The 14197-nt window shown below is 42.7% G+C and overlaps 1 protein-coding gene across 1 annotated transcript in view; it reads right to left on the reverse strand.

Annotated features, from left to right (window-relative positions):
• Positions 1-239: 239 nt before the first annotated feature.
• Positions 240-14197, reverse strand: part of LOC310775943 (protein NLRC3-like) — a gene marked incomplete at both ends in the record, with an annotated part of 62621 nt that continues 48663 nt past the window's right edge. The window contains one exon of the mRNA XM_083636066.1: positions 240-784. Within this exon, the coding sequence (XP_083492192.1) occupies positions 240-784 (545 nt within the window). The remainder of the gene's footprint in view (positions 785-14197) is intronic.

The following is a 14197-nucleotide window of genomic DNA, read 5'->3' on the forward strand; positions in this document are numbered from 1 at the left end:
ACCAAATATAACAAAGATCAAAAGAAAGATATAAAAAAAAATCACTACAAGAGTGAAGGTAGCAGCACTCCAAAAATTAAGATGCAAGACTTCAGATTTCCATTTTCTTTTTTTATTGAGGGCTAACGCGTTTCGGCATGTGCCTTCATCAGAGCATCATATCAAAAGAAAGATATTTGAACCTGTACAGAGTGAAGCATCATGTCAGCAGCTGTGTTTGGTCACAGTGTGTTTCTCTCTCACTCCTCCTCTATCTGACACAGAGACACTGAGGCACCATCAGACCAGAAACTAAACCCAGGGTACAGAGGTTTAGTGAAGGTGCAGTTGAACGTGTGGAGATGAATGGGTTTGTCAGAGGAAACGTTGTAGAAGGACAGAGAGCCAGCAGGCCAGTCAAGATACACTGCGACTCTGTTAGAGACAGAGGAGGGGAGACGTATGTCTGTGTCTCTGTCATTGTGCGAGGCAGTGTACCTGTTATCATAGCACATCAGACTCCAGGACTTTTTATTACATCCAAGCCTACAGTCAACACCCTGTCCTATCCTGCTGATTCCTCTGTAAGTCACTCCTATATGAACCCCTCCTTCCCTCTCCACCTCCCAGTAACAGCGACCAGTCAGACCATCTCTACACAGCAGCTGTTTCCAGTAGTGAAATCTCTCTGGGTCATCAGGATATGGCTGCTCCTCTCCCCACACACACGTCACCTTTCTGTTGTCTTCAGACAGGAGGAGGCATCTGTGTGCTGTGTTTGGGTCCAGTGTGAGTTCACAGGCATCTGATGAGAGAACAAGACTCAATACAATAGCAGCTTCTCATCTAACACACCTGTTGTGTTGATTTTTATTCTATTAATAACTTCACTCTTTATGATTCAACAGTTTCATTTTTGTGGCTCATTTTATTTTATATTCATTTATTGATTTAAATCCAAATAAAAGGGAAACCAACCTCAAAAAGGTAGTAAATGCGTTGGCATCCACGTAGTGGTGCAGTGGTAGAATCCCTGCCTACCAACATGGGGGTTGCAGGTTCGAGCCCCCGTGTAACTTTACAGGCACATTTGGCCGTGTCTGCGGGTGGGGATTAAGATTAAGGGCAGTTTTGTATCTATTCTTTTTTCATTGAGGGAGAGACAGAAGAGGAGCTGTGAATGTGTGTGTGTGTGTGTGTGTGTGTGTGTGCACACGTGAGTGTGAGTGTGTCTGTCTGTGTGTGTGTCTGCTCTGTATGTGTGCGCGTGTGTGCATGTCTGTGTGTGTGTATGTGCGCGTGCATGTGTGTGTGTGTGTGTGCGAGTGTGCGTGTGTGTGTCTGTGTGTGTGTCTGCTCTGTATGTGTGCGCGTGTGTGCATGTCTGTGTGTGTGTATGTGCGCATGCGCGTGCATGTGTGTATGTGTGCGTGTGCGTGTGTGTGTCTGTGTGTGTGTCTGCTCTGTATGTGTGCGCGTGTGTGCATGTCTGTGTGTGTATGTGCGCATGCGCGCGCATGTATGTGTGTGTGTGTGTATGTGCGCATGCGCGTGCATGTGTGTGTGTGCTAGGGGTGGGAATCACGGAGTAACTCATGATACGATACGGTCACGATACTTGGCCCTCGATAACGATATTATCACGATACAGCGATTCTACGATAATCAATATATTCAGGGTACAAATTTAACCTACGATACATCACGATATCTGTGTAACTGAAGAGAAAAAAATACCCCTAAAAGGCAAGAAGCAGCTATTATGTATTTATTAGCAGAATTGACATGAACTCACTCAGAGTTCACTCACTCACTCATACCATTTTCGATACCACGGAGGAAAAATTACACATTAAGAGTTTTTTTTTGTTATTATTAAAACAAGAGAACAATGGCATATATTCACAATATATTTTGAAATTGTCTTAAGTAGTTAGTGGGGGGTGGGGATGTTCCAGCTTTCATGTTTCATGGAGGCTACAATTCCCTCCAAAGCCTCCCTCAAGCTGAGCTGCTGCCCCCAGTATGTAGCCCAAGACAGCCCAAACAGCAGCTCTGCATGTCCACGATTCACTTCTAAATATCACAGTGTCTGCTATTTGTTACTGCCATCATTGTGCCTCTTAGCCTAAAGTTGACCAACCCCAATTAATCCATTTCAAATGAATCATCATTAGGCTCTGGACGCTCTGCTTGTTAGATGATGTCATCATTCCTACTATGATGTCATGGATCACTGATGATGTCGCAGACGGTGATGATGTCATGATTCATAAGTGTCTGAATCATGCCTTTCGGATGGTCTCGCTGGTGATGTCATAACACAAGGTATTCGGGATCTATAAAGGTTCGGTTCTGCAGGTCCTCTGCAGTTGTCCATAGACTAATATCACGGCAACCTTCTGCAACAGTTCCCATCTTTCGAACCTTGCAGACTCAGCTATCAAGTGCTCCAGCGTCCCTAATTATCGAGACTTCAGTTACCAAGTGTGTCTTGGCCATCAACTATCCGCGACTAGATCCACATTTCCCACACCAAGCCTAACAGTATGGACAACGCAGGGTAACCCTTCCTTTTACAGTCCGGTAATTACAAGGTATTTACCCGGTAACTACCAGGTAATTACCTGGTAATTAGAAGTATTTACTGGGTAATAATTACCTGGTAATTACCTGGTAGTTATCGGGTAAATACCTGGTAATTACTAGATATTGTTCTGAAAACTACCAGGTATTTACTTGGTAATTACCTGGTATTTACCCAGTAATTATAGATTACAGATTGTAAATCTCCACTATCACCCATCAATTTGTCTAAATGTGACCGTGTTAGTGTGACAATAACTCAGATATTTACAAGGTAATTACCAGGTATATACTTGACAATGGACAGGTATTTACCCAGTAACTACCAGGTATTTACCTGTAATTAGAAGTATCTCCTGGGTAATAACCTGGTAATTACCAGGTAAATACCCGGTAATGACTAGATATTTTCTTGACAACTACCAGGTATTTACCTGGTATTTACCCAGTAATTAGAAACTTGTACCACATACATTTCCAAAACGTTATCAAGTAAAAGCTCACGAGTTACCCGCTAAGTAAGGTGGAACTGTACTGTAAAAGGAAGCGTGGTTTGTTTCCCTGGTATTACCATGTATGTTCCCGGTAATTGTAGATCATTAACATCATTAACTGCTGATGTATTTTATTTTATTGACAGTATTTCATTGTTAATATGAGCTGCTGCAAGTGTTAATGCTCTGCTGTTCCTTAACAGCAACATGTGAAGTTGTTATTTTTTATTTTGTAGCCTATTATAAAAGCCTGCTGCTCTCTGTTTTTGTTAACTTTATTCCTCATTCATAGACTATATTTTTATTTTATTTATTTATTTATTTGTTTTATTGCCTAAACATTTCAGAGGCCATTTAAAAAACCCTTTTTTCGTTCATAAACTGATTATTCTCAGTTCAGTAATTCTCATTATCAGTTTATTGTGTGCATGACAGTAAACACACTCATTCTAGGTCTATTCTTTGATCACACTGCACACAAAACCACGCAATTCATAAACAGATAATTTTAATCATGGCTCAGAAATGTTCAGGCAATAATACTTCAGGAAAATAGATACTAATCATTAACTAATGACTACCTACTCATTAACTATGATTAACTAGTGATTGACTAATGCCAAATCTTTGCATTAGCTACTAATTAACTGGCTATTAGTTAATGGTTAGTTTACTAGTAACTACTATAGTATTTGTGTACGTTATTGTAAAGTGTTACCATATAATAGGCTATAGCTACAAAACACAAAATAAACAGGCGATCTTTCAGCATGTAGCATAACGTTTTTTAAATGGCCTCTGAAATGTTTAGGCAATAAAACAAATAAATAAATAAATAAAATAAAAATATAGCCTATGAATGAGGAATAAAGTTAACAAAAACAGAGAGCAGCAGGCTTTTATAATAGGCTACAAAATAAAAAATAACAACTTCACATGTGCAGCAGGTCATATTAACAATGAAATACTGTCAATAAAATAAAATACATCTGGAACATTAATAAACATTATAGCAGGCTATGTGATTGTGACGCTGCTCACTTTCAGAAGCAGGACAGCTCCTCTAAGCGACATGCTTGATCAACTGGTTGGTTTGGTCACTGGCACCATCTACTGGATGAAAATGTAACATAGAAAGAGATAGAATAAAACAGAAGAGAACTACGCGACGCGTTCATGTACGCGCAGTGTTGTGCGCGATGCAGATACACTTCCGGTTGCGTAACACTCAAAACTGCGAACGCGTGAGTGTGTGAACGCGTAACGAAATTTCTCCAACACTGGTCACACGTGTACACGCTGTAAGTAGCTGTGCTACGCAGCTTGTCGTTACGCGTGATGTAGTTTGCGCACATCATAGTGCGCGTACGTGTGCACGCGTGACAAGATTGACTATGTTAAGTCACGCAGGCACACACACATTGCTGCGCATGTGTCAGTGAATAGTGACGTCGATAGGACCCCATAGTGTGTGTGTGTACGCGCGCGGGCACGTGTGTGTGTGTGTGTGTGTGTGTGTGTGCGTGCATGTGTGTGTGTGTTGGAACAGAATCTCCTCATGCATAATTGTGTCAATCAATGGGCAGAGTGAGATGGTTTGTCTTTTCTATGATCTTATTTCTTATGGTTTGAATAATGTCTTGTGTGAAGCACTGTCTATGTTAGGTTTGTGCGATGTCAGTAAATTATCCATCGTGATTATGTGGGTGGGGGGAATAATTAATAATTTATTAAGTCGCTGCGGTGCGGTAATGCCATTCATTGCAATGCGTTCATTAACAACTGGACAGCTGTGCTCTTCACGGAGACCAGCGGGCTTCGATAGGCTACTATTAGCCTCTGTGCTAACAGCACAGAGCCAGGCGACTGAATGAAGCAGTGGCTCTCACTACCAGCAATTTGAACGGCGCAAATAACAAAACGTTAACGTTACAGGTCCTCACCAACGTGTGTGTGTTGAATTTAACTAGCTGGCAGTAAACTGACTGAATTACTGGTTGATATAACGTTAGATTCGCGTGGGCTTTTGAACCTAATGAGAGCGATTTGACGAGAGGAGAGTTGAGAGAGAAACACAGCTGCTGCTGTAGCCTCAACGCGAGACTGATCAGTCAGACTGATGAGTCTAGCATTGAGGCTGCTGCTGTGAGCGACTTCAACTTTCACTTTGGAAACAGGCGAGTTAAATTCACAGTTGAAGATTTGTACTCACTTTGGGTTGAAAACAGGAAAGAACGTGAAGTTTCTTCTTTGTCTTAAAAAAGTGTTCGCAACAAAAGAACTGACTTCTCATGCGCGGGGGACGCCCCGGCCACATTAAACAAGCGCTGCCAGTGCAAAGAAGCACTAGAGCGGAGGAGGGGGAGGGGAGGCTTCTCTGAGTCTGAACTGGGCACGCTCGTTTAATGCCGCCGGCGCGTCCCCCACGCGTCACGGTAAGTGTACTTGGTATTTTTTATTATTAAAACGCCACAAATTTATTTCGAACAGATAATTAATCACGATGATCCAATGTAGAAGGCTCAGAGGTCGATGGGGGGTCGGCCAATCACGATGGTCGATGCCATCGTCCATCGTGCCAACCCTAGTCTATGTGTGTGTATGTGTGTGTGTGTGTGTGTGTGTGTGTGTGTGTCTATGTGTGTGTGTGTTAGGGTTTAATATTTTTCCCGAAAATGAGCCATACCGGGAAACGGGAAATTAAGACCTCTTTCCCGGGAATCCCGGGAACTTTTAACTTTTCTTTTTTTTTATACATCAAGGAGAAATATACCTATTAGTTCCCAACCTGATGAATGTATTATTTGGTGCCATTAATATTAATTAATTAAGGCAAAACGTCACAATTTAACTAACTTTTTAGGCTGTTTTTAGTAGGCTGCACCTATATTATGAGTAGTTGTGTAGGGTAGGGGCTATTAAAAAAACAAAAAAAGAGGATTTTTCTAGGTGGGCGTGTTTAGGGCACCTTACGTCATCAAAAGGGGCGTGGCTTCTTTTTGGGTAAAAGTCATTTTTTCAGTAGTTCCTCAAAGGGTACTTCTGTATTTTAACCTGTGTTTAAACCATCCTGTGAAAAATGCTTTATTTCACTTGTTCTCCAAAGGGCACTTCTGCATTTCGCCCTGTGTAAATCACTTTCTTGTGGAAAGTGTTTATTTCAGTAGTTCCTCAAAGTACACTATATGCATTTCCTCCATATCACTTTAACCAGTCTTGTTTTTTTGTTTTTTTTCGCGATTTAATTATCAGCCCCCTATCAGCAGAGCGTTGCAACATCTATGATGTTTTTAACCACGGGCAAAGTTTTGACCACAGACAAATGTAATTAGGCCCATTTAGCAAATAGTTGTTAAACGGATCAAATACTGCATCACGGTATACAGCATCACGCGTCTGTGTCACGACTGGGGACCCCCACATTCATCAATGATGCAACGACAGGAAGCCCCTCGCCTTTATAAACCAGTAGGCTAGTCAGCTGACAACAATCACACCGCCTCGCTGTCAGTTTTTGCGACCAACGCGTCAACAGCCAGCGGAGAGCATTTTTTATCTCGGCCAAATACATTTGGCCCATTTGAGGAACTACTAAACTAATATTTGTTAACAGCGGCGACCATTTTCACTGTCTACAGATTCCTCTGCTTGCTCATGTATTTCTCTGACTCACCCATAGAGACCCAGGCTTCCCCTGCCAGCCCATCCCACCCCATCCCCCACGTTTTATCACTTCCGTTTTAAATAAACTTGTTTGTTTTTTGACCGTCAGGTGGGGCGTTCCCGACAGCACGTAACGCCCCTTGAAAGCTACGAATAGCGGCGAGATCAGGGGGCGTTCCCGGCAGCACGTAACGCCCCTTGAAAGCTACGAATAGCGGCAAGATCAGGTGGGCGTTCCCGGCAGCACGTAACGCCCCTTGAAAGCTATGATTAGCTACTGCTGAAAACGATGTAAGAACGAAGAGTGAGCGCACAGTTTTTTCCTCCCATGCCCCCTTATATCCTTTGCGTGCCTGTCAACGCCACAGGCCTAATATTTTGTCCTAATTGTCCAGCATTCAAATATTCCATAATTGCATGTTGTGCAGGCTATCTTAGCTAGTATAGCCTACTAATGTATAGCCTACTAATGTATTCCCAGGCTATTCTGTAGATTCCCTACGCGCAACACACACACACACACACACATACACACACACACACACACACACACACACACACACACACACACACACACACACAGCCAGCCCCCAAACACAGCCACAAACGTTAACACACATCAAACACAACAACTTTTCTCACTACACTTTCCAAATGTTAACACGCGTCAAACACAACAACTCTTTCTCACTACACTTTCCAAACGTTAACACGCGTCAAACACAACAACTCTTTCAAACATTAACACACGTCAAACACAACAACTCTTTCTCACTACACTTTCCAAACATTAACACACGTCAAACACAACTCTTTCTCACTACACTTTCCAAACATTAACAGATGTCAAACACAACAACTCTTTCTCACTACACTTTCCAAACATTAACACACGTCAAACACAACAACTCTTTCCCACTACACTTTCCAAACATTAACACACGTCAAACACAACTCTTTCTCACTACACTTTCCAAACGTTAACACACATCAAACACAACAACTCTTTCCCACTACACTTTCCAAATGTTAACACACATCAAACACAACAACTCTTTCCCACTACACTTTCCAAATGTTAACACACATCAAACACAACAACTCTTTCTCACTACACTTTCCAAACATTAACACATGTCAAACACAACAACTCTTTCTCACTACACTTTCCAAACGTTAACACACATCAAACACAACAACTCTTTCCCACTACACTTTCCAAATGTTAACACACGTCAAACACAACTCTTTCTCACTACACTTTCCAAACATTAACACATGTCAAACACAACAACTCTTTTTACACTTTCCAAACATTAACACATGTCAAACACAACAACTCTTTCTCACTACACTTTCCAAACGTTAACACACATCAAACACAACAACTCTTTCTCACTACACTTTCCAAACGTTAACACGCGTCAAACACAACAACTCTTTCTCACTACACTTTCCAAACGTTAACACGCGTCAAACACAACAACTCTTTCAAACATTAACACACATCAAACACAGCAACTCTTTCTCACTACACTTTCAAACATTAACACACGTCAAACACAACAACTCTTTCTCACTACACTTTCCAAACGTTAACACACATCAAACACAACAACTCTTTCTCACTACACTTTCCAAACATTAACACACATCAAACACAGCAACTCTTTCCCACTACACTTTCCAAACATTAACACACATCAAACACAACAACTCTTTCCCACTACACTTTCCAAACATTAACACACATCAAACACAACAACTCTTTCCCACTACACTTTCCAAACATTAACACACATCAAACACAACAACTCTTTCTTACTACACTTTCCAAACATTAACACACATCAAACACAACAACTCTTTCTCACTACACTTTCCAAATGTAAACACACATCAAACACAACAACTCTTTCTTACTACACTTTCCAAACATTAACACACATCAAACACAACAACTCTTTCTCACTACACTTTCCAAACGTTAACACACATCAAACACAACAACTCTTTCTCACTACACTTTCCAAACATTAACACACGTCAAACACAACAACTCTTTCCCACTACACTTTCCAAACATTAACACACATCAAACACAACAACTCTTTCCCACTACACTTTCCAAACATTAACACACATCAAACACAACAACTCTTTCCCACTACACTTTCCAAACATTGGGCGTTTCTAAGATGTGGGGTCAATATCAATCTAGAATCTAGATTGATTTGATTCACTAATTTGGCGTTCTCTCATGCAAAATATCCAACATCCAATATCCAGAAGTAGTGATTACTACACAGAAGTAACTTTAGTTCCACCATTTGCTATTTGCTTCAAACATAATTTGGATCAGTTGTAACTTTGACCATTTCTAACAATTTCTAGACAGTGAATTTACACAAGCACTTGAGTGAAATTCATGTGAATTCAATGTGAACATGCATGAGCTGTGATTGAATGAACGCAGATTGTCAGATTTGTATACCAAACCCTTATCCTGGTGCCTGCAAGGGTCGTCTGTACCACTAATGTCAGCCACTATGTGTTACAATATTGGGCTGGTTTCATAGACCTGGCCCAAAAGTACATGCATCACGTATGCTGCATATATCCATATATGCCTCTACCGTATGGGTTAGTCATAATAGTCAAACATGGTTTTTCATGTTCTGACTTGCTGAAATGTGTGCTGCATATATACATGTTAGTTACACATAATAGTCAAACAGGGGTTTTCATGTTCTGATGTGCTGAAATGTTTTACACGTCACGTAAAACAGTTTTTAAAACAGTTAATTAGCCTACACAATGTGTAATTTCAGGTTATTGTAAGTTATCGCATAGTTGCAATCTTTCATACTTGCATACTTACAAGTGGGTTGTTTTTAATGGCATGTGATTTGCGGTTCTAATTACCCAATGTGTAATTTCAGGTGATTGTAAGTGTGTCATACATACCTACAAGCCTTCATATCAGTTGGCTGTGTCAATGATTTTCTGTACCTCTTGGTGCGTCATCATTGTCTTTGTCAGGCTTAGAAGCAATGTCTAAACAGTAAACAGTTTATGACAAGTGGTGGCAGCATGCTATGCTACTACACAAGACGTGTTATGGTACATAAATAATATGTAGCGTGTAGCATTATTTTTACATTTGACTTTGAGAACTATGATGAACTGTTAGTCAGTACTCTGTACTGATGTACAAAAGTAACAAGATTGAGTTTGTGAAATCTTCAACCGGAATAAAAAAACTGGATATACTGAATCAGTTAGGCCAAACTATTATCAGTCAGGTCGGTAATGACCGGGGGAAATTATATGATTATTGTCCATTGTGTGTATGATACAACTTTGTTTATCATTCTGCCCCTCACACTATACAGTCTGTATTTAACTCAACACACTCTACCTGCCCCTGACCTCAGAGGGGCTCTTCTGTCAACAGGCCTGAGGCAAGGTGTGGTGATCACAAGCATTGTCATAAATATTGTGGTAAATGAAATTGGTAAATTGGTTACGCAAAGCAAGTAATGCTTTTGCAATGTAGTTTTAGCTATATATTAGCTATTAACTATACATATTAAAGTATAGATGATTGTTTTGCCCACCTTATCAAAACAAATGTACAGCATGTTAAAGTATAGATGATTGTTTTGCCCAGCTTATCAAAACAAATGTACAGCATGTTAAAGTTTTAAATAAAGTCAAGTCAAGTCAAATCCAACAGGTCTTAACGTCAATTAATTTAGCTTTAATGTGTTTTTTGAAACACACACACACACCCACACATTGACCCCTCTCATATATACGTAACTGTCTATAACTGTACATATATTCCTTTCACACACACTTTTCAAAATAGACACTCTTTCATATTGTGATTCATAGTGATTCTTGTTTGTTTTATGTGATCCCGGTTTTTAAGCAAACCGGATCCAGTTTCCTTGTATGTGTACATCTTGTACAAGGTACATCCTGTACAAGGTACATACTACATTGGACTCAATGATTCACAGATGTATCAAACAAATGTATGTTTTACTGATACAAATGACCAAATTACCACAAATTCAACATGTAATGCCATTTTCTCAATAATTTTGGTCAAACCATTTGGTGTGATCCAGATCAGTCCTTGTAACGAGGACCTTGTTATCACTGGCGTATACCCAGACTTGGCACATCTGGGGTGTCTTAGGTCAGTCCTTGTAATGAGGACCTTGTTATCACTGGCGTATACCCAGACTTGGCACATTGGATGTGCCCAAGATCAGACATTGTAATGAGGACCTTGTTATCACTGGCGTATAGCCAGACTTGGCACATTTGGGGTGCCTCAGGTCAGTCCTTGTAATGACTTGATCAAAAATATTACAGACTATATATATATATATATATATATAGTAAATATAATTGTATAATATATTCAAAGTATTGTTAATTGTTAATTATTATTCAAAACCTGAAAATACTGTAAATACTGTAAATAAACTAAACTAAAACTAAAACTTGGAACTTGTACTGTGTGTTAATTTAATGTGTTTTGAAACACACACCCACATATAAAATCTCAAGTGAGATTTTTGAGAAAGAAAAAAGAAAGCTGCGCCCCTTTCTACCGGAAGCCCAGCCCCTAGGGACGGGACCCCGTAACTCTGGGGTGTAACAAGATTGAGAGTGGTTGAGATTGTGAAATCTTCAACTGGAATAAAAAAAAAAGTCAATGCATGGTTGCTTTTTGTTTGAAGAAGCATCGCCCCGGAACACCATAGTTAGATCACTGCTCTAAAGACACATCTCTCTCTCACACACACACATAGGAGCCTGTCTAAAAAGAATGTTATCAACGCAGGGTTAACATGACATCATTCTATGAGGTGAGTGCTCTTTCTGTTTGGTTTCTTTTATTATTAGTTTTTTGCTCCCTTTTTTAAAAATCTCTCTCCTCAGAATCGGCCGTCTACGTTAGTTTGCCTATCCTACTTTCTTGTTTTATGTAGGCTGTATTTAGGCATGCAGAAAGTCTATCCAACTACGTTCTTGCAAAGAAATACGCGCAAGGGTCCAATTTAGCTAGCCTACTTTAAAAAAGCATGAATTATCCGGCAAGCAATAAGGAGGGATATAGGCTGTGGTGTGTAGTAGCCTACGCCTAGGGCCTGCCTGCCTCGGCTATATATGTTTTAAGTCTCCGGTAATATATGGGTTCTCTATCGTTATCGGGGTTTACCCTCCAATACAGAGATATGAATATATCTTGTATGGGAAGCTGATTACAAATGGAATCAGGTGACGTGAATAATTACTTTAAGACAATCCACCTGTGGACGTGGTTACACCCAAGCCTATAAAGCCCCTGTTAACCATGCCTACTTCGACTTTTTCGATTTCACTGGAGCAGTGTGACGTGTGGTCGCTCTGTCTGAGACAATCAAAAATCTAACTTCTATTCTGACTCTCTCGTAAACAGCCTTGCCTCTTACCTTCGGTGGTGGGAGAGAGGACGATTGCCTCTCGTGGCGGCTGTTGTCGGGGTGAGCACAAACTTCTCAGCGCTGACATATTGTCTCCAGGTCTCTGGAGGCTTCCATGTCTTGGGGCGCTAGGTCTTGTTTCTCGGCTCCGTAACTGGACAGTGAGAGCAGGTCCGCGAGTGTGTTGTCCGTCTCCCATATAACGCTAAACACAACTTCCTCGGCGCTGACATATTGTCTCCAGGTTTCTGGAGGCTTCCGTGTCCTGCGGCACTTGGTCCTCTCTCGGCTCCCTAATCAGGACAACGAGAGCAGGTCCGCGGGTTCGTTGTCAGCGTTCTCTCTCTATCTCTCTCTCTCTCTCTGGCCGCGGCTTCTGTCTGGCGAACAATAGCCCGGGCATTAACAACGGTACAAAAAAAAACAAAAAAAAACACCAAAACACACAGACTGGAGCTAAAAGTTTTAGAGCTCTTCCGTGTTGTTAGTCTCGCGAGGGCGGGGCCTATCGCGAGGTTTGGTGGACTGTGCATGTGTGTCAAGTTGGCAGCAAGCGCAGTTACACTGGCTTAGCACTTCCTCTCTTCCTTCAAAATAAAATCATTAAAAGGAAAGGAAGCTATGGCATCTATGAGCCATGTCTGTGTGGTGTGTGTGGAGTGCAGCTGCCCACTGAAGATGGGCATGATGTGTGTGTGCGTTGTCTGGGAGAGGAACATGCCTCTGAAGCGGTTGCTAATCCCTCCTCCTGTATGGATTGCTTCATTTTGCCAGCACGATCCCTGGAGGCTCGGCTTTGTGTGTTTGGGGGTAAGCGCAGGCGGGATGCTGTAGCACAGTCTGCTCCGCCCCAGCAGGTTAAGCGCCTTAAAGCGGTGGGGAGTGGGGGTGGTTCCTCAGGGGATCCCCGCCCCTTTCCCTTACTTAGGACATTTTTACCAGATGACAGCATCAGGATTGAGGCTGGTGATCAGGAGGATGTCGAGGAGGATGTCGACATAGAGGGGTTATCAGATGAGGGGGGCCTCATTGAGGGGTCCGTCGCAGAGGGCGAACAGACCAGTGAACGCAAGCGATTCCAGGGTCTGATGGTCAGGGCTTCCCAAGCTTTGGGACTTGAGTCCGCCGCGGGCCAAGCCCCTCCTCCCTCGCGCTTCGATGATGAGGACGCGCCAGGTCCGGAGGTGCCATTTGAGGTGCCTCTTCTCCCGGAAGTGGAGAACCTAATGCAGGCTGGGTTTGCAACACCCATGGCTGCACTCTCCTTTACCTCTACCAACAGGCGGCTGTCTGCCATGCAGGATAGGGGTAAGGTGGGCTGTGGCCCATTGCCTCAGCTGGACCAAGCCATATCATCTCTTTTGTTCCCGGCCAGCCCAGTGCTGGGGCCGGCTACTCCAACAGGGGACTGTAAGATGCTCGATGCCGCACTGGCTAAGGTGCATAGGCCGGTAGCAGTTCAGGCACGGTTGGCCAATACTGGGTCCATACTAGCATTGTATCAGAGGAAGCTGGTCCACGAGCTGAGCACCGGGTTCGATGCTCATCTCATTGCTGAGATACAACTGGTTTCATCAGTCTTGTCACAGCTGATGAAAGAGCAGGTGTCGACTGCCGGTAAGGGTGTGTCGGCACTCTGGGTTGCAAGGCGCCAACTGTGGCTGTCCCGGTCCAAGTTGCGATCAGAGGACCAGAGAGCCCTCTTGCGGCTGCCGGTTGCGCCATCAGCCATGTTTGGTCCTGGTGCCACTGCTTTGTTGCAGCAGGGCCAGGAGGCCCGTCGTTGTGCTAAGGAGGTTTCCGATGCACTGACCCCCAGGTGGTCCAGACAGTCGGGGGGCAGGAGGAAGGAAGCCGCCGCACAGACACAGAGGTCGGGCTGGGGCCCAAATGACCTGAGGGCCACTCTGGATGCGCGCCGTGGGCACGGCAACGCAGTCAGGAGGCCGGTCAGGGGCAAGCAAGGCAGAGGCGGCAGCAAGCCTAGGC

The sequence above is a fragment of the Poromitra crassiceps genome (genome assembly GCF_964638095.1).
Source record: "Poromitra crassiceps genome assembly, chromosome: 4".
NCBI lineage: Eukaryota > Metazoa > Chordata > Actinopteri > Beryciformes > Melamphaidae > Poromitra > Poromitra crassiceps.